The sequence below is a fragment of the Rana temporaria genome, chromosome 5 (genome assembly GCF_905171775.1).
Source record: "Rana temporaria chromosome 5, aRanTem1.1, whole genome shotgun sequence".
Lineage (NCBI taxonomy): Eukaryota > Metazoa > Chordata > Amphibia > Anura > Ranidae > Rana > Rana temporaria.
This window is the reverse complement of record NC_053493.1, coordinates 370,393,261-370,414,683: the sequence shown is the minus strand read 5'-3', so window position 1 is coordinate 370,414,683 and position 21,423 is coordinate 370,393,261. Positions and strand designations below refer to the sequence as shown.

The 21,423-nt window shown below is 48.3% G+C and overlaps 1 protein-coding gene across 1 annotated transcript in view; it reads right to left on the bottom strand.

The window, feature by feature from the left end:
- The window catches only part of DCAF13 (DDB1 and CUL4 associated factor 13), a 36,935-nt gene that overhangs the window by 15,278 nt on the left and 234 nt on the right, over window positions 1-21,423 (bottom strand). The window contains exons 2-7 of the mRNA XM_040354823.1: window positions 19,734-19,933; window positions 16,940-17,047; window positions 14,634-14,723; window positions 12,426-12,581; window positions 10,256-10,333; window positions 9,189-9,271 (exon numbers count right to left, since the gene is read on the bottom strand). Of these exons, the coding sequence (XP_040210757.1) occupies window positions 9,189-9,271; window positions 10,256-10,333; window positions 12,426-12,581; window positions 14,634-14,723; window positions 16,940-17,047; window positions 19,734-19,933 (715 nt within the window). The remainder of the gene's footprint in view (window positions 1-9,188; window positions 9,272-10,255; window positions 10,334-12,425; window positions 12,582-14,633; window positions 14,724-16,939; window positions 17,048-19,733; window positions 19,934-21,423) is intronic.

Below are 21,423 nucleotides of genomic sequence, written 5' to 3'. Positions count from 1 at the left end.
TATATTTTTTTTTTTTAAATATTAAGGCCTCTGAAGAGACTTGGACATATCAAACTGGACAAAAGATGAATAAAAGTTTTTGCTCTATGCCTGGGGTCTCGAAACTTTTTAAATAAAAGGGCCAGTTTACTGTCCTTCATACTTGGGGGGGGGGGGGGGGGGGGGGGGGGTTCGAACTGTGGCCAGCGGGAGTATAAAAATGTCTCGACCTCCAGTCTCACCAGCCCTACCCAGTCTCACACATCTGCCGGATAACAGATTTATAGATTGTATATAGCAACGATGGTGAACCTTGGCACCCCAGATGTTTTGGAACTACATTTCCCAAGGATGCTCATGCACTCTGCAATGTAGTGGAGCATCGTGGAAAATGTAGTTCCAAAACATCTGGGGTGCCAAGGTTCGCCATCACTGGTATATAGCATGGAACTCGGGGAATCCCGCAGACAGCTGTTAAGGTTGTTAAGGACGTGGCAGCTGGCTTACCGGCCCTCTCCTTAGCAACCAGCTATATACGCTGTTTGAAGTTCAGTCACTTTTTTGTTGTGAAAAACAGATGAATACTTCATCCGTTTTGACATGGCTGAACTGATGAAACGAACTGTATTTGTGAAAGGGGCCTTAATGTTTAATGTTCACTTACAGTGCTTTTTTTTCCCCATAAACGATGTCTTAGAATTTTATAGACAAATTTACTCATTAAATCCCTAGCACTGCCCCCTCCCTCCTTGCATGTCATAACCTTCTCCTCCTCTGTGAGGGCCTCATTAGTGTCTATGCTGACCCAGCTCCTCTGCCCCATCTTCTACCTCCTTACATAATCTTTTATGTATAAGCTGGGATGGGGCAACAGGTGAATACTATAAGGTCAATGAGTGAGGCCTGTCACTTTATACAAGCTTTTGGAAAGTCTTCAAATAAAGAGAGACTTTGTCATCTGACCATTCATTTCAAAACCCATCTTCCTATAAGATTATATGTGCATTTACCATATTTTAAGCATGATATTTACTTGCAAGAGCCTCCCTTGTGTAGAGTTTCCAAGACCTCAAGACTGATGCCAAGATCACATCTACAATGCCGCCGCCCAGCAGCAGGTCTCTGGGATTTTGGAACTGTACACAAGGGAGGCTTTTACAGATAAATATTCTTAAAATACGTTAAATGCACATATAATCTTATGGGAGGATTGTTGTTGAAACTAATTGTAAGGGGGTCTTTTTTTTTAAGCCTGCTACCAGGTTAAAGTGAAAGCCTGTACTCCCAAATAAATGTGCTTTTTACATCCTCAAAATTAACCTAAAGGTTGCTTTAACCGCTTTCGGACCGCCGCATGTACATTTACGTCGGCAGAATGGCACGGACAGGCACATCAATGTACCTGTACGTGCCTGCCTAGACGTGGCAGGCCCCCCCCCCCGCCGTACATGCGGCGGTTCCCGTGGCTTCAGGAGCGATCCGGGACGAGGGTGCGGCTATTCGTTTCTAGCCGCCCCCTCGCGATCGCTCCCTGGAGCTGAAGAACGGGGAGAGCTTCCCCGTGCTTCACTGTGGCGGCTGCATCGATCGAGTGATCCCTTTTATAGGGAGACTCGATCGATGATGTCAGACCTACAGCATCACCCCCCTACAGTTGTAAACACACACTAGGTGAACCCTAACTCCTACAGCGCCCCCTGTGGTTAACTCCCAAACTGCAACTGTCATTTTCACAATAAACAATGCAATTTAAATGCATTTTTTGCTGTGAAAATGACAATGATCCCAAAAATGTGTCAAAATTGTCCAAAATGTAAGCCATAATGTCGCAGTCACGAAAAAAAAAAAAAAAAAAAAAAAAAAAAAAAAAAAATCGCTGATCGCCACCATTAGTAGTAAAAAAAACAAAAAAAAACAACTATCCCCTATTTTGTAAACGCTATAAAATTTTGCGCAAACCAATCGATAAACGCTTATTGCGATTTTTTTACCAAAAATAGGTAGAAGAATACGTATCGGCCTAAACTGAGGAAAACATTTTTTTTTATATATGTTTTTGGGGGATATTTATTATAGAAAAAAGTAAAAAATATAGATTTTTTTTCAAAATTGACACTATTTTTTTTTATAGCGCAAAAAAATAAAAACCGCAGAGGTGATCAAATACCACCAAAAGAAAGATCTATTTGTGGGGGGGAAAAAAGGACGCAAATTTTGTTTGGGAGCCACGTCGCGCAATTGTCTGTTAAAGCGACGCAGTGCCGAATTGTAAAAACCCCTTGGGTCATTTAGCAGCATATTGGTCCGGTCCTTAAGTGGTTAAAAGCTTAAACAGAACTGACTGAAGCCTGCTGAAAGCTTTTTAAAAAGATATGAGATTCAGATGTAGCTCATTATGTATCACCAAGTTCCTTGATCCTTGTTGATAATATTAAAAATTGTTGGTCAACCCCTCCTTACAGTGCGATCCCATCCGGGGTAAGCGGGGGCTGACTAACAATTAGATATCAATACTTATTATTCTTTCTTCTGTTGTACAGTAGACATGTGCACTGACGAAACATTTGTTCATTTTCGTTTTTTTGCTTTTTTCAGAAATCTAAAAATTCAGAAATTCAAAAAGTCATAAATTCGAAAATTCTGAATTTCGAAAATCCAAATTTTCGAATTTCCGAATTCGGAATTTTCGAAATCTGAATTTTCAAATTTTTGATTGTCGAATTAGAATTTTCCGGGATTGTGGGATTTTTGTATTTTGGGATTTCAAATTTTCAAAATTTCGATATTCGAATTTCCGAAAATTTGAATTTAAAATGTCCGAAATTTCGGAACAAATTTGTCAAAACTCGTTAAAAAACGAATTCGGGGGCGTGTCCAAGATGGCGACGTGAGCGGTCGCATTCTCCGTGAGCTCCGCTGGCTTCTCCTCTTAGATCCGTTCCTGTGGTCTGCAGCCTCATATCTTTCCGCCCGCTGCCACCTGGATGAGGCGAGGGATCCCCCGGGCGCAGTCCGGTAAAGGAAAGAGGCTTCGTTTCCCTCCACAGACGGAGGTATCTCAGCCCCCTCCGGCCTACCACGTGGAGCCGCGCACCACGCGCTCCTCCCGCATGGCGTCTCATCCGCCCGCCCGCGGACCCCGCGGACTCCAGACCATCCTGGCTCCCGGAGGTGATGGCTGCCATAGCGACCTGCCAGTCCACCCTGACGGCCAAGATAGAGGAAGTGCAGCTCGATGTGGGGCTCATCCGTCAGGACAGGGACAAGCTCCGCTCTCGGGTCACGGAGACGGAGCAACGCATCGGGCTCCTCGAGGACGATTCCAGCGACCACTCGGCTTCCCTCCGCACACTCCACACTAAGGTGAAGGCCTTGGAGTTTAGGGCCGAAGACGCCGAAAATAGAAATCGGAGGAACAATCTCCGCATCATCGGCCTCCCGGAGGGGGTCGAGGGGAAGGACCCGACGGCCTACGTGGAGGACTTGCTCCGATCCGTTCTCCCGGACGCGAGATTCTCCCCACACTACACCGCGGAGAGGGCGCACAGGGTTCCCCCTAAGCCAGGACCTCCGGGAGCCCCCCCGAGGACATTCATCCTGCGGCTTCTGAACTTTAGGGATAGAGACGAGGTCCTACGGGCGGCCAGGCAGCAAGGAGAAATCCGTTTCCAGAATTCAAGGCTGATGATTTTCCCTGACTACTCCGTTGAGACTCAACGGCAACGCAAGTCTTTTGACCAGGTCAAGGGAGCCCTGAGGGCCCGGAACATCAAATACAGCGTCCTTTTCCCGGCCAGGCTCAGGGTCCAAGATGGCGAATCCCTCCGGTTCTTTAACACCCCGAGAGAGGCCTCTGACTGGCTTGACACCCTACCTCCGCACCGTTGAGCAAGTAGCCGTGAGTACCTTCCTTGTTTTCTCCCTCGTCTCATTTGCTGCTCTAACCCCCGCATCTTGGATGGAGACTCTGACCCCCATGTTGTTGGCTTTTTGCCCCCCTTCTTTCGGTCGGATGTCTCTCCCTCCGAGGCCCCCTCCCCTGACTATTATCCTTGCCTTAGAAGGCCTGTGGGGGGGCCATACGGTGGGACCTTGGGAGGACTCCACACCCCCTTTGGGGGTCTCTTGGCTGGAGAGCCGTACCAAAGACACTCTGTTTATACCTGACGTTGCAACACAAGTTTTGAGCCCCTGAGTATCTCAGGAGAACATTAAGTTAAGCCTACTTTCTATGATATGCAGCCTACACCCACCTGCGGGGATCCTTCTTTGGGAAAGTTTTTTATTAAATCTTTTTTTATTTTTTTTTGGCTCTTTCAAGAGAAGGGAAGGGAACAGAAAGAAGAATTTTTATTTTTCCCCCGCCGGTTTATGTTTATGTGAGGTGTGGCATGACTGTAGGAGGTCAGCACCCTAGCAGGGGAGGGGGGACGACACACTGAACGCTGTCATGGGGTTCTTTCCTCCCCCCTTTTTCTGATGTCCTGCCCCACCTGCTTGTTAATTTCATATGGAGAGGCCAGGAGCGGAGAGGCGTCGTGCTCAAGCGGACACCCCCCGGACATCCGGTGGGCCCCGGCTCGCCTCTTGCACATCTACCCCCGTTTGCAGCCAGCGTGCTGATGTGGGACTGGGGAATGGAAGCTCTTCCCAGTTTTAAGGGACTGAGCAGGGTGGGGGGGGGGGGGTTTGTTGCCCGTTCTGGGCTGGTTATACCATGTGCTTTTTTTTCCTTTCACTCATTTTGTTTTTTGTTTTTCTTTGAGTTTATGTCCAGATGTTTTATTGAGCATGCACGGTGTTGTACACTGTCTAGTCTTGTGCTGTGGGACCCGCCTCGGGCCCTGGCGCCAGTTTCCCTGGAGCTTTATTTCTATGATCCGGTCCACTACCCTCCCGATGCTCGCCATGCCGGTACTTAACATTATGTCCTGGAACACCAGGGGCCTCAATTCTCCGGTTAAGAGGTCACTGGTGTTCCAATTTATCAGGTCCCATAACCCTCACATTTGTATTCTTCAGGAAACCCATTTAGTGGGCAGTAGAACTCTGGCTCTTAAAAAACCCTGGGTTGCCGCCCACTATCATTCCACCTTTGCTAGAGGGGTGAGCATTTTAGTTAATAAATCCCTGCCTTTCAAGCTCCTGGACCTGGCGCTGGACCCAGACGGCAGATATGTGGTTATCAATGCTAGAATCCTATCCCAGACGTGGTCTATTGTGGGTCTCTACCTGCCCCCCCCAGCCTCCCTGGTATTGTTGAATAAGATAACTGCTATTTTAGCTGACTTTGCTTCGGACCACATGATAGTGCTGGGCGACTTTAACATGGCCCCCGACCCGGCTGTGGACAGGATGGCGGGTGTGGGTCCCTCTTCCCCGGGACTGGTTTCCTGGGCTGAGGCCTACGGCTTGACTGATCTTTGGAGGTGGAGACACCCTCAGGAGCGGGCCTACACCTGTCACTCTGCCTCATACGCCTCCTTCTCCCGCATAGACCTGGCCTTCGCGGGTCAGTCGGTCCTCTCTAGGGTCGGGGAGATTAAGATACTCCCCAGGGGTATTTTAGATCACGCCCCTCTGTGGCTGAGTCTGGGAGACACGGGGACCCGAGCCGGGCTGTGGCGGCTGTCACGGTTCTGGATCTCGGACCAGGATGTTGAGGCGCAATTCACGGGAGTACTAGATAACTTTTGGACTACTAACCCGGGCACGGCCTCCCCGGCTATGGTCTGGGATGCCTTCAAGGCCTTCACCAGGGGCCAGTATCAGACCATTATAGCTCGAGTTAGGAGGGAAAGGCGTTCTGCGCTGGTTGCGGCTGAGGATGCTGCCACAGCGCAGGAGGCATTGTATGTCCGATCCCGTGACCCCCAACACTATATCACGCTGCAATCCCTCACTAGAGAGGTTATGACACTCCGTACTTCCCTGACCCAGAAGAGACTGCTGGCACAATCCCACCGTATATTTGAACAGGGGGAGAGATCGGGCAGGCTCCTTGCGTGGCTCTCGAGGGAGCGCTCGGGGGGCATGGCCGTTCCCCAGATTGCTGGTCCCGACGGGGGCATTCTGTACACCCCGGAGGAGATCACCCGGACCTTTGCAGAATACTACCAGCGTCTTTACACAACACAGGTGACCTTTGGCGACGACGACTTGGCCCTTTACTTGGAGGAGGTTGACGTCCCCGTCCTATCTGACAAATATCGGACTACCCTTGACAGACCCATCTCCCTGGACGAATTACTTAAAGCACTTAAGACCATGCAGCCGGGCAAGACCCCCGGACCCGACGGTCTCCCCGTAGAACTTTACAAACAGTACCCTGATGTGTTGGCTGCTAGGCTCCGGGAGGTGCTGGTGGCTGCTGACCACCTGCACTCTCTTCCCACCTCCATGGGCGAAGCGGTGATTGTGGTTATTCCAAAGCCGGGTAAAGACCCCTCTCTTTGCCCCTCTCCTACAGGCCCATCTCATTACTAAACGTCGATGCTAAACTGCTTGCTAAAGTCCTGGCTATCAGGTTGAACACGGTCATCACGGCCTTGGTGCACCCTGATCAAACGGGCTTCATGCCAGGTAGGCGTACTGACATTAATCTCAGGAGGCTCTTTACCCATATTGCTAGGGCAGACGACACGGGCCAAACCCTGGTGGCCTCCCTCGACGCCGAGAAGGCTTTTGACTCCGTTGAGTGGAGGTACCTGTGGGCGGTCCTTGCCAAATTTGGATTTGGTCCCAAGTATATTTCCTGGGTCAGACTTCTCTACGACTCCCCCCGGGCCAGGGTCTCTACAAATGCGTGTCTCTCGGATCCATTCCCATTGCAGCGTGGTACGAGACAGGGGTGTCCCCTTTCCCCGGGTCTCTTCGCGCTCGCCATAGAGCCCCTTGCGGCTCTTATTAGGGCGGACGGGGAAATTCGGGTTGGTCCTCTACACGAAAAAAATCTCCCTCTACGCTGATGACGCCCTACTGTACTTAGCCGACTCGTCCACTTCCCTTGACAAGGCACTGGCCCAGTTTGACCGTTTTGCGGGCTTCTCTGGAGTCCGCATCAATTGGGATAAATCTGAACTCTTCTCACTCCATCCCTCCACCACTAGCTCCAATTCTCGCTCGCAGCTTAAATGGGTAGGGGAAATTAAATATCTGGGAGTCAGGGTCACTGCGGTGTTAGACGATTTCGTAGCACGAAACCTCCAACCTCTGATGAGACAGGTCACCACTAAACTTGCGGCGTGGCGCTCGCTCCCTTTGACACCGGTGGGTAGGATTAACCTCCTGAAGATGGTACTCCTGCCCAAATTTTTGTACTTTTTTCGGAATACCCCAGTCCACCTTTCGAGGGAATTTTTCAAGAAGCTGGAGAGTCAGCTGGGGGCTTTTGTTTGGGCGGGTAAGACCCCTAGGATAGCTAAGAAAACACTGTACCTACCCCTCTCGGGAGGTGGCCTGTCGCTCCCAAACTTTCAGCTGTACTACTGGGCGGCGGTTTTGGTTACGGTCAGGTGGTGGTTCGCCCAGCCCAAGCAGAACCCGGCGGTCACGCTGGAGGCTGCTGTTCTGGGCTCATACGCCGCTCTGAGCAACCTAGCATTCCGGGGTTGCCGGGCGGCCCCTTCGGTCACGGTTCCCATGCAGACCACCATCAGGGCCTGGAAGGACGCTAGGGGAATCTACGCTAAACCCTCCCATGTCTCCCCTCATATCCCTCTCTGGGGTAACCCCCTCCTGCCCCACTTCCACTCTCTTCCCGACCCCTCGGTGTGGGCTAGTAAGGGGATAACAACTCTTAAACATATTGTATCCGATGGCACTCTCATGACTTTTCAGGAGCTAAGAAACCGGTACTCGATACCGCCGCAGTGGACTTTCCGGTACTGGCAGCTTAGGCACGCATACGGAGCCCAATTCCCAGACAGACTCACACTCCAATCGGACTCGATCGAGCGACTCTTGACTTCACGTTCCATGGGGCGCCCGTTATCTACCCTTTATCTTTATCTGACGGTAGCGTATGACACTGGGTCGACCCGCACACTTGAAAAATGGAAGGCTGATATACCTGACCTGGATGACGAAAAGTGGGAGGAATGTGTCTCCGTGTTCATCCCGTCACTTATAGCAGCTAGAGACAGGTTCATCCAGATCAAATTTTTACACAGGGCCTACTACACCCCTCAAAGGCTGGCTCGTATCTTCCCCCAGCGAAACCCCCTTTGCCCGCGCTGTGGGATCCACGAGGGCTCGTTTTGGCACATGGTGTGGTCCTGCCCCAGGATCCGGCCCTACTGGAGCCGGGTTGCCGAGGTCCTGAGCTCCGTGTCTGGGCTGCAGATCCCGATGGAGCCCCTACTTCTCCTCCTGAGCCATTTGGAGGAGGTGGAGGGGGACAGATACTCCAAGCTATTTCTTACTTTCTCCCTCTTCTATGCCAGGAGGGAAATCCTCCTCAAGTGGAAGGCGGCAGATCCGCCTACGGTAGACTCTTGGACCCTGTCTATCAATAAAGTGCTCCCGCTGTACAGGATCACGTATGAGAGTAGACAGTGCCCGGCGAAGTTTGACAAAGTGTGGTCCGTGTGGATTGATGCCAGGGGCTAGGGGTGGTTCCAGGTTCGGCTGCTGAACTATTCATGTATAACAAAAGCTGCTCCTTATTGCCTTCTCCTCCCTCACCCTTCCCCCCCAGCCCCCCCCTCTCTGCGCTCTCTGGTCTACTGCTCTCCCCCTTCCTGTATGATCCTCAGAGGGGGGCGGGCATTGTTGAGGACCCCGATACGTTTCCTATGGTACGGGTGGGGATTTGGACATCCTGTTTTTCACCCTGACAATGTGCAGTGGCTAGGGACTTGGACTCGCTATGTGCCCTACAAACTCCCCCTGATGCTTGTGTAGTACTGTGCTTTTGTATACATGTGTCTATGTAACCCTGCTTTTTTTGTCTCAATAAAACATCTCTGTTAAAAAAAACAAAAAAAAAAAACGAATTCGGAACTAAATGAATTGCACATGTCAATTGTACAGCGTTTTGTTCTCACAATATGTGCCAAATAAAGTATTATGATCAATCCTTTAAAGATATGTCTAATATTGTCAATATCTGTTATGATCCCTTTCATTAGAAATAAAAAATGTATGGTTAAAAAAAAAAAAAGCTTGCTGTACATATTGTTCCTTCAATTGAGCCTTCCTCTACTTACTTGTAGTTTTCATTAGCAGCTGTAAAAATAAAAGCTTCCATGGGGTTCCAGCAGATTGCATTTGTTCTCATCTCTAGAATAATCTGTGAGAAAAAAAGGGCTAGTTTTAAACTTGCAATTTAAAAGAGAAGTATATAAACATTTATAATCCCCTAGGTGGATGCAGCATTAATCCGATGCTGCATCTGTCCCTCGCTGGCTCTGCAGTGAAAACTGAGCAATCAAACACAGCTGATAGTTTAGTTCTCCCCCTCTGAGCAAAGAGCTGGGACTGTTAGTCTCTGGCTCTCTAATCTGCCCACTCCAGCACCCACTGGAAGTTCTGGGCAGGAGGGGCTGGCTCAGGCTCTAACGGGAATGCTGAGAGGCAAAGTCAGGTGCCTGTCCAGCCTTCTGGGTGGATCCGGAGAATATGGTGGAGATCTTTTGAGAGCCTGGACCAGCTCTGTGATATCAGCTGACAGCGGGCTTTAGCCGTTGACTGAAAACGGGTCACAGGAGTGCTTTGGAATTGTTTTTGAGGGGTTGGGCTTGGCCCCTTGGTTCCAGTGAAGGGAACACGTAAGGCGTCAGCATACCAAGACATTTTTGTCAATTTCATGTTCCCAACATTCTAAGAACAGTTTGGGGATGACCCCTTCCTGTTCCAACATGACTGCGCATCAGTGCACAAAGCAAGTTCCATAAAGATGTGGATGAGCGAGTTTGGGGTGGAGGAACTTGACTAGCCTCACCCCGATAGGACACCTTAGGGATGAATTAGAACAGGGACTGCGAGCCCGGACTTCTCGTCCAACATCAGTGCCTGTACTCACAAATGCACTCCTGGAAGAATGGTCAAACATTCCCATAGACACTCCTAAACCTTGTGGACAGCCTTCCTGGGAGAGTTGAAGCCGTTATAGCTGCAAAGGGTGGGCCAACTCAATATTGAACCCTACAGACTAAGACTGGGATGGCATTAAAGTTCATGTGTGTGTAAAGGCAGGCGTCCCAATACTTTTGGCATTATATTGTGTATCTATACACACACACACACACACACGGACGGACAGAACATGACTTGCCTTTTTCAGTGGTGTAGGCTTCCGCATATCATAAAGGACAATACTTCTGTCAACTGCGCAGCTTCCCAAAATGTGTGTCTGAAAACAAACAAGCTCAATTTATTCATCACATCAAATCAATTCAACCAACATGTATTACAATAGCAATGAAATACAGCTGAAAATGAATGTACAGGATGGAAATAAGCATTCCTTAAATCGATTGCAAATGATCACCTTGTTAATTGACCCATTCAGTATAAAATATAAATGAAAGGCAAAACATTTTTGTATAGGTAATAAAAAAAAAAAAATACCAATCTCCCCCCCCCCCCCTTTTATTTATTTATAAGTGATCACATTCCCTCTGTTCTCAGATGCATAAGAGCAGGGGAGGATAAGAAACAGAACATTGATCTTCCCAGTGAATGGCTGTGCAGTGCGGGGTGTGTAAAGAGACAAGTCTGATCATTGGAGGAGAGCAGGCGGAGTTCCAAGCATAGCTAGAGAACTGACCACAGTGTGTTTTCTTCCTTAGTGTGGTCAGTTTTTTAATAGGAAAGCAGAGGAACTGGCAGGAACATCAGGGACTTCACACAAAGGAAGCAATAGAAAGAACAGGAGACTTCCTCATACAAGTACATGGAACAGCAGGCACATATCAGGAATATGAAGTTTTGGGGTAACAAACACTTTAATGCAAAAAATAAATAAAATAGAGTCAGTGCCCCGAACATGTTTATTGGATCTGTATGTTGGAAAACAAACCTGGCCCCCTCACTCACACTAACACCCCCCCATGGATGAAAAGGTGGGGGGGGGGGGGGGGGTCAGTGGTCGTACCATATAAGGCCAATGACGAGGTGGTGCTGGGTCCCGGGTAGGGCTCCAGGAAGCTTAAAGAGGCTGTTGCTGCCCCTCCACCTGCTACTCCTCGCTCCAGATTGCCAAGGGAAGAGCCAGGGCGGTCGCTTCTCCTCCCGGCCAAACAGAAAGTGGGTCCTAAGACCTAAATTAGTCGAGAGTCCCAAGACTCCCAGGCCAATCGGGTCTCAGAACCCGCTTCTTGATTGGTCCAGGAGGAGAAGCAGGAAGACATTAGCAAATATTATTTTGCCAATGTCACACAGTTGGGTGGGCTCAGGGCTCTTCCCACCCCTTTTTGAAGCCACCTAGAGCCTCAGGCTCCGATCGTGTGCTTAAAAAAAAAAAAAAATATTATTAAATCCATGCGCCTGGCACCGTGCATGTAAATTAAAAGCCGGTGCATGGATTAGGGGGGGTGGCGCCTTGCATGAGCGGTCACCACTGCTCAGCGGGTCATCTCTGTGGGGGACACTAGTGTGAAGTTTTACCTCTGGCCTGACAAACAGACTGAACAATCTTAGCTTTAAGCCAAAAGACCCGTGTCAGTGTTTCAGGGAAGCTCTGCTAATCATATCTACAGCTCGCTGTACATTAGTGTGATGGTCCCTGGGAAGAATGTGGTCATTAAGAAAAATCCCCCCACCCAGGCCTCATTCAAAGGCCAGTGAGTCGTAAGAACAGGTGGTTGATCTGTGTTTTTACCTCTCCTGCAACTGCACCCCTCAACTGTGTAATGGCGACCATTGGGGGGGTAGTAGTACATATTGTCATGTCCGTGATGCTATGCAGCAAAAATGAGACAGCATATTGAGTTTTGTCAGGAACCCCAAGGTTTCACATAACCCTGGCTGAGGAAGGCTGCTCTAGTGGATTCTCTATTAGAATATATGGAGCCATATTAGACAGGAGGGGGGGGGGGGGTCTCAAAACTGGGATGTATGTATACTGTATATATGCCCAACATTGTCAAAATGCCCCTACAGAAAGACAATTACCAAGCTTTAATGTCCTCTGTAGAAAGTGTGCGTTTGTCCCTCCCCCCCAATCAATAGCTTCTACAGAACAAGGGAGCAAAAATAAGAGCCATAACTCTCAAGTCAGCCATAGATGGTTCGAATCTTGGCTGGTTCAGCAGGTACCGGCCAAGATTTGAGCTGTGTGTGGGCAGGCTGAATGGACTAAAGTTGATCGAGTTGGGTACAACCAGCCTGTCTGATTTAACATGCCATTATAGCCACTACCAGTAATCACTGTGCCCCCACCCCCCTGCTAATGTCTCTGAACCCAGTACACATATTATATGCTTCTTATACAAACATATTACCTCAATGGGGTTAAATCGGACGCTTGAAATGCTGTCCACTCCCCAGGCGTAAGATCTCATTGGACTCGTCCTTTGCTCATCCCAGACGTCCACCTGCTGCCCACATGTGACAAACACAGGGTCCCTCCAATGATGGTCCACCCCTGTAAAGACAGTCTGTAGACAGAGAACACAGAAATGCATTATTATCTGAACATTACCAAGTGTCCTTACACAGAGCTTGCCTTTGCAAACCAAGATATTACTTTGTAAAAATAGCAATGACATCATCTCTGTGCCATACATAGCCTGTGCAAGGAATAGACCTGCTGGGGCCCCCCCCCCCCCCCCCAACAGGCTCCACCCACTACAGGCTGCCTGCAGAAAACTACAGGAGGGGGTGGAGACAAGACCAGACACCAGCACAATGCACAGATTCCTGCAGGCTATTCTCTCCGACCCTAGGTTCTTATCTAGGTATTGACCTTCAGTTACGGGGGGGGGGGGGAGGGAGAGAAAGTATCAAGGGATTACAGAAGTAGTGATGTCACTACACTTGTACTGTATTGGCATCTATGGGTCCCTCTACCATGGTGTCAGATGGGGTTTGCAGTCTTCCATTCACAGATCTGTGTGGGCAGGACCATACACTGCTGCACCCATTTAAAAAGCCCACAGAAGCCTGTGGGCAGAAGAACCCCACCATCTGGGTAAGTGAGAGGGTTGTTTGAGGGTGGGGAGCTGGGGAATGGCGCCATGTTTCAGGTTACGTGATGAACAGAAGGCAACATTAACCAATATCAGAAAGGTAGTATTAAGCCTCGAACACACGAGCCGAATGACGGGCGACATCGACCGGTTCAATAAAAAACACTCAACATTCGGCCCGTGTGTACTGAAATCAGTCCGTTCAGCCGGCTTCTGTTGGACATGCATGCTGGAAAATTGGGTATGCAAAATTATTCAGCCCCTTTACTTTCAGTGCAGAAAACTCTCTCCAGAAGCTCAGTGAGGATCTCTGAATGATCCAATGTTGACCTAAATGACTAATGATGATAAATAGAATCCACCTGTGTGTAATCAAGTCTCCGTATAAATGCACCTGCACTGTGATAGTCTCAGAGGTCCGTTTAAAGGGCAGAGAGCATCATAAAGAGCAAGGAACACCCCAGACAGGTCCGAGATACTGTTGTGGAGAAGTTTAAAGCCGAATTTGGATACAAAAAGATTTCCCAAGCTTTAAACATCCCAAGGAGCACTGTGCAAGCGATAATATTGAAATGGAAGGAGAATCAGACCACTGCAAATCTACGAAGACCTGGCCGTCCCTCTAAACTTTCAGCTCATACAAGGAGAAGACTGATCAGAGATGCAGCCAAGAGGCCCATGATCACTCTGGATGAACTGCAGAGATCTACAGCTGAGGTGGGAGACTCTGTCCATAGTATACTGCACAAATCTGGCCTTTATGGAAGGGTGGCAAGAAGAAAGCCATTTCTTAAAGATATCCATAAAAAGTGTCGTTTAAAGTTTGCCACAAGCCACCTGGGAGACACACCAAACATGTGGAAGAAGGTGCTCTGGTCAGATGAAACCAAAAATCTAACTTTTTGGCAACAATGCAAAACGTTATGTTTGGCGTAAAAGCAACACAGCTCATCACCCTGAACACACCATCCCCACTGTGAAACATGGTGGTGGCAGCATCATGGTTTGGGCCTGCTTTTCTTCAGCAGGGACAGGGAAGATGGTTAAAATTGACGGGAAGATGGATGGAGCCAAATACAGGACCATTCTGGAAGAAAACCTGATGGAGCTGTAATCGCAGCAAAAGGTGGCGCTACAAAGTATTAACTTAAGGGGCCTGAATAATTTTGCACGCCCAATTTTTCTGTTTTTTGTTAAAAAAAGTTTGAAATATCCAATAAATTGCGTTCCACTTCATGATTGTGTCCCACTTGTTGTTGATTCTTCAAAAAAAAATTACAGTTTTATATCTTTATGTTTGAAGCCTGAAATGTGGCAAAAGGTCGCAAAGTTCAAGGGGGCCGAATACTTTCGCAAGGCACTGTATATATCCACCTTTACTGCCAAGGAAGCATATGTGGCTCATTTGTGAGAAAAAATAAAAGTGGCGTGTCATCAGCTAGTAAACACAAACAACCTACGTAAAGTATTTCAATATTTCAGATAAAAAAAAAAAAAGTGGGGACATATATGGCAGTCTACCTTTCCCAGTATTGTATGTATAGGTTCCTCCTTCTCTCCATATCCTGGACTTTCCATCTTCCACTGTTTTACTGTCTTGTCATCACCTACCTAAAACAAACACAAAAAAACATAAAAACACCAGAAGTAAATAAGGTAGTTTTCAACGATTAAAGATTTAAAGTAAAATTTAGTAAAGAGGAAGGGGAGTAGGCCTTAAAGTGGTTGTAAACTCTGACAAATAACTTTAACCTACAGGTAAGCCTAGATTAAGGCCCCGTACACACCATAGAATCCATCCGCAGATAAATCCCAGCAAATGGGTTTCAGCGGATAGATCCTATGGTGTGTACACGCCAGCGGATCTGTTTCCGCGGATAAATCTCCTCTGGGATGGATTCCAGCAGATCGAATATTCGCTGACATGCAGAACATATCCATCTGCTGGAGTCCATCCCAACGGATGGATCCGCTGGTCTGTATAGACTCACCGGATCCATCCGTCCGAAGGGATCCCCCGCATGCGTCGCAATGATTAGACGCATGCGTGGAATTCCTTATATGACAGCGTCGCGCACGTCGCCGCGTCATAATCGCGGCGACATTCGTCATCGCCAGATGATTTCGGCGCGGATTTCAATGCGATGGTGAGTACACTCCATCGCATGAAAATCCGCCGAAATCCTCGAGAGGATTTATCCGCGGAAACGGTCCGCTGGACCGTATTCGCGGATAAATTCTATCGTGTGTATGGGGCCTAAGGCTTACCTGTAGGTGCAACAAATATCTCCTAAACCTAGACGGTTTGGGAGATTTTTGCAAAAGAAAGGCACCGATGTCTACGGCACATGCGCCATAGACAACAGCGTGCAGGGACACTGAGCGTGCTGCTTATAACGGCGATCATGCCGTTAGTGGCGGCACCCGTGCGCATGTGCAGGAGTGACATCATCGTGGCTCCAGCCAGTCACAGTACCGGAGCCGCGATATGCGGAAGTCACTCCTGGAGAGATGGCGCCGATGGAGGAGGGCAATGAGCATCACTGCGTGGGCTTTGATCTAAGGTAAGCATTTCATAATGAGCTAGTATGCTATGCATACTAGCTCATTATGCCTTTGTCTTGCAGGGTGCTTTAAAAAAAAAAAAAAAAAAAAAAAGGAGGGTTTACTTCCTCGTTAAAGCGCAGTGTCCCCTTTTGGGTGGAGCTCCGCCTTAAGCTGACAGAAGGTGAAATGCGTTAGCCAGCCATTCTAAAAGCAGGAAGTTGCAGCCTGCAACATTCTATGAAATAACGTTTTGTGAACAGACAATGACATCATTAGAATGCGACCTGTTTGTGTGGAATTTAAAGGGAAGCTCCAGGCTCCATCAGAATAAAGGAAAAGTCAGCAGCTAATAATACTGAAGCCGCTGACTTTTAGTATTAGGACACTTACCTTTTCCTGGATCCAGCGGTGTCTTTACCCCAGATGACTTTTCAATCCGCTCTCGGGTGCTGCCACTGCCATTTTTTGTAAGGGAAACCGGCAGAGAGGCCTTGCGGCTTCACAACCAGTTCCCTACTGCCCATGTGCGAAGCACTTTGTGAATGGCAAGGAGTGGGGGGAGGAGGCAAACTTCTGGGTGACTTCGCTGGCGAGATCAGCCGGAAATGGGAGTGCGTACCTGTCAAAACCAGGTACCCGCTCCCCCCTTGCCGTGCTGTGCTTTTTGTGGTCGGTTTTTAATAGGAAACCAGAGAGACTGGCAGGAACACCAGGGATTTCACACAAAAGAAGCAATCCAAAGAGAACAGGATATTTCCTCATGACTTGTTTACATGCGCGCCCCTCTATCCGAAAGTGTCCGATCATGTATATATACGTACTCCAGTGCACAGGCGCCACTCTGTAGCAGTAAAACCGATATACGGCGGACCTTAAAGTGATATTAAATCTATTTTTTTATTAAAACTCCTGGCCCCTCCATCCTGCCAAGTGCCCCCCACAGCAAGCAGCTTGCTATGGGGGGTACCAGAACCGAGCCGCAGCTCTGTAAGTCCATTCAGACTCGGCCTCTCCATCTCCTGATTGGCTCACTGGCTGTGATTGACAGCAGCGGGCGCCAATGGCAAGGCTCTCCTGGACCATTGCTGGATCTAGTGGGGGCTCAGGTAAGTGTTGGGGGGAGGGGGGGCTGCTGCACACAGAAGGCTTTTTATTTTGACGCATAACAGGGAAAAAAAAAAACGTATGCCTTTACAACCACAATGTTTTTGCAAGTAATATAAAATGAAGTAGAAAAAAACACAGATAAACAACATCAATCGGCTGTATAATGTACTTACTGTAAAAAATGATGTTCCACAAAAGCGAACACAGAGCCCTCGGACGAATCCTTCATGTGCCTGTATGGTCCTGGTACACTTCCGAGAGACTAAATTCCAAATCTTCACCTGAGCAAAAACCAACATCAGGGTGGTCAGTTTTATAGTACATAATATTAAAAAGGGGAACCCACAGTTTTTTCTGAATTTAATTTTTCTGAACTCTTTACAATATGTATCTGTTTTTTTTTGTTTTATGTTCTAATATATTTATTGGGTTTTTCTCATATTAGAATGCCATATATGCTGCACTGTTCCTCTCCCTCCAGCCATGTCTATGGGTAATCATACACAGGCAAACCTCCCACCAAGAACAATGGGCTATGAGACCCTGCCAATCAATAACTGTCCTTGGCACAGGAACCTTCCAAATTTGACCAACGGATCCAAGTGCTGCAAATGCCACAACAGCAACATTTTTATGCAATGGATTTTTCACCGTGTTGACTTGCGACATACAGCGCCTCCTGAAAGTATTCCTAGTGCTTCACTTTTTCCACATTTTGTTATGTTACAGCCATATTCCAAAATGTATTATTTTCCTCAAAACTCTACAAACAATACCCCATAATGACAATGTGAAAGAAGTGTTTGAAATCTTTGCAAATTTAAAAAAATAAAACAAACAAACAAAAAAATCCCATGTACATACAGTATGTATTCACAGCCTTTGCTCAATACTTTGTTGAAGCACCTCTGGCACCAATTACAGCGTCAAGTCTTTTTGAATATAATGCTACAAACTTGGCACTCCTATTTTTGGGCAGTTTCTCCCATTCTTCTTTGCAGGACCTCTCAAACTCCATCAGGTTGGATGATGAGGAGCGTCGGTGCACAGCTATTTCCAGATCTCTCCGGAGATGTTCAATCAGGGTCAGTTCGGGCCACTCAAGAATATTCACAGAGTTGTTCCGTAGCCACTCCATTGTTATCTTGGCTGTGTACTTAATGTATTTGGCCTGTTGGAAGATGAACCTTCACCCCAGTCTGAGGTCCAGAGCGCTCTGGAGCAGATTTTCAAAGACGTCTCTGAACATTGCTGCATTTATCTTTCCCTCGATCCTGACTAGTCTCCCGGTTCCTGCCGCTGAAAAACATCCCCACAGCATGATGCTGCCGCCACCATGCTTCACTGTAGGGATGGTATTGGCCAGGTTTTCTTCAGACATGATGTTCGCCATTCAGGCCAAAGGGTTCAATCCGTTTCATCAGACCAGAGAATTTTGTTTCTCATGGTCTGAGAAACCTTTTGGCAAACTCCAGGCGGGCTGTCATGTGCCTTTTACTGAGGCTTCCGTCTGGTCACTCTACCATATAGGCCTGATTGGTGGAGTGCTGCAGAGAAGGTTCTCCTCTCTCCACAGAGAAATGCTGGAGCTATATCAGAGTGACCATGGGGTTCTTGAAGGCCTTCCCCCCCCCCCCCCCAATAGCTCAGTTTGACCGGGCGGTTCCAAACTTGTTCCATTTATGAATGATGGAGGTCACTGTGCTCATTGGGCTCTTCAATGCTGCAGAAAAGTTTTCTGTACCGTTCTGCAGATCTGTGCCTTTATACAATCCTGCCTTGGATGTCTACAGACAATTCCTTGGATTTCATGGCTTGGTTTGTGCTCTGACATGCACTGTATATACACACACACACACACACACCTTATATAGACAAGTGTGTGCCTTTCTAAATCATGTCCAATCAACTGAATTTACCACAGGGGGACTCCAATCAAGTTGTAGAAACATTTCATGGATGATCAGTGGAAACAGAATGCACCTGAGCTCAAATTTGAGTGTCATGGCAAAGGCTGTAAAACACTTATGTACATGGGATTTATTTTAGTTTTTTTATTTTTAATCAGATGGATTGGGGGCAGTAAGAGAAGGGGGCAAAGGGTCAGAGAGAAGGGGGCAAAGGGTCAGAGAGAAGGGGGCAAAGGGTCAGAGAGAAGGGGCAAAGGGTCAGAGAGAAGGGGCAAAGGGTCAGAGAAGGGGGGAAAGGGGCAGAGAGAAGGGGCAAAGGGGCAGAGAGAAGGGGGGAAAGGAGCAGAGAGAAGGGGCAAAGGGGCAGAGAGAAGGGGCAAAGGGTCAGACAGCCTTTTTACACAATACAGAGTATTAACCCCTTAGGTTCCACAATGAGTATCACAAGCCTGCTATGCTGCATATACAGACCGATTTAACTGATGTGGGTTTAGTAACACTTTAAAGTAAAATTTAAGGAAAACCTTTTTCTTTCGTTTTGTACATTGCGCAGATGGATTAGAACTCATTTTGTTATTGCTGTCTGTGCCCTTGTTCTAGAAATGAACCCTCTCTATTTGTCCTGTGTACTATTATCATTGAAGGTAAAAGAAAATCCCAAATTTTGGGCTGTCCTCCGAAAGCGAACAGTAGGGAAATCTTCTAATGGGGGACACTAGTTCTGGTTACATGGGGGTCCCCAAGTAATTCCCTTAATTTGCAGGATTTCCTCTCACTTCCTGTTTTGGCTATGGGACAGGAAGTGAAGGGAAATCTCCACAATGGGACACAGATGGCGGAAAAAAACCTGACAGGGGTTATACCCTCCCTTCCTTAAACCCCCCCCCTCCAAAAAAAATTGTTCTACTTTAATTCTCTATAAAGTGCTAGAATTTCTGGAACGCTGCTTTAAAGTGACACAATTGTACTATGGAGGGTATAGTACTAGTTTTGGGTGGAGTCCCACTTTCAATGTTTGGGGTAAAGCCTTTATACCCGGTTGTGGTGAGGCCCCTACCTCTCCATCGCAGGCTCCGGAGAACACAGTTGACAAGCTCTTGGGATGTTTCGCCATACAGTTGATGCCATCTTTGTGACCATCTAATGAAGCAATGAACGGCTTGGCAAAGACACGCTCAAGCTTGGTGGCGTTGAGGGCTCTGGTGTACTCCCGGGGAACTTCAAACGGGTGCAGGGAAGGATCATAGTTCCGAGGAACTAAATAAAAGAATAAAAATAAACATGTAAAAAAGAAGCTTGAAGTATATGTCACAATAACAATGTCAGCAATCATGGCCCAGAGCTTCTGTTACTTTGGCCGTTAAAGTGATTCTAAAGGTTTATTATAATTTGATATATAACAAATGTGTTATACTTACCTTCTCAGTGTAATGGCTTTGCAAAGAGTGGTCCTGATCATCCTCTTGGGTCCCTAACTGGCAGTCCCCATCCTCCTCTTCTTGGGTCCCCCCCCACCAACGGTCACCACCCTCCTCTTCTTGGGTCCCCATGCCAGCAGTCCCCATCCTCCTCCTCTTTTTGGGTCCTTATACTTCTCTTTTTGGGTCCCCCGCCAGCAGTCCCCATCCTCCTTTTCTTAGGTCCCCGCCAGCAGTCCCCATCCTCCTTTTCTTGGGTCCCCGCCAGCAGTCCCCATCCTCCTTTTCTTGGGTCCCCGCCAGCAGTCCCCCATCCTCCTTTTCTTGGGTCCCCGCCAGCAGTCCCCACCCTCCTTTTCTTGGGTCCCCGCCAGCAGTCCCCATCCTCCTTTTCTTGGGTCCCCGCCAGCAGTCCCCATCCTCCTTTTCTTGGGTCCCCGCCAGCAGTCCCCATCCTCCTTTTCTTGGGTCCCCGCCAGCAGTCCCCATCCTCCTTTTCTTGGGTCCCCGCCAGCAGTCCCCATCCTCCTCCTCTTGGGTCCCCGCCAGCAGTCCCCATCCTCCTCCTCTTGGGTCCCCGCCAGCAGTCCCCATCCTCCTCCTCTTGGGTCCCCGCCAGCAGTCCCCATCCTCCTTTTCTTGGGTCCCCGCCAGCAGTCCCCAACCTCCTCCTCTTGGGTCCCCGCCAGCAGTCCCCATCCTCCTCCTCTTGGGTCCCTCACCAACACTCGTGATCCTTCACTTCTCTGAGTGCCCCCACAGCGAGAGACTTGCTAGGGACCACTTGTGCAGCTCGATTACAAGCAACACTCTGTGCGTCTATAGACACACACAGTGCGGATCAGCCCCACCCCCTGATCTCTGCTCACAGGCATTCCCCACTGCTGCAAGTATACAATGGGCGGGAAAAGGCTCTACCATCTATGATTGGTTGATGGCTTTGACAGCTTCCTGGTGGCATAGCTCTGGTGGGTTTGGCATAAAGCTGGCCATACACTATACAATCGGATTGTACAATCTTTTAGTTTTACCAATACTATGTAATGAGGACTAGTGATGAGCTTGGGTGTGTTCAGACCAGGATCTGAACCCGTCGGGGTGCCGACACCCGTATGGGCCCATCATCTGCGCCTGGATCTCCCCCCCCCCCACCCCACATACATACATGGGGGGATGCCCCAGCCACAGATGATCGTCTCATAGAGGTTCCCACCAATGTGGGTTTAGATCCTAGTCTATACAAGCAAACTCATCACTAGTGAGGACAAAAACCTGATTCCTTCAATTATTATCCAATCAGCCAGGCCCTTGTACTACATAGCTGATGGC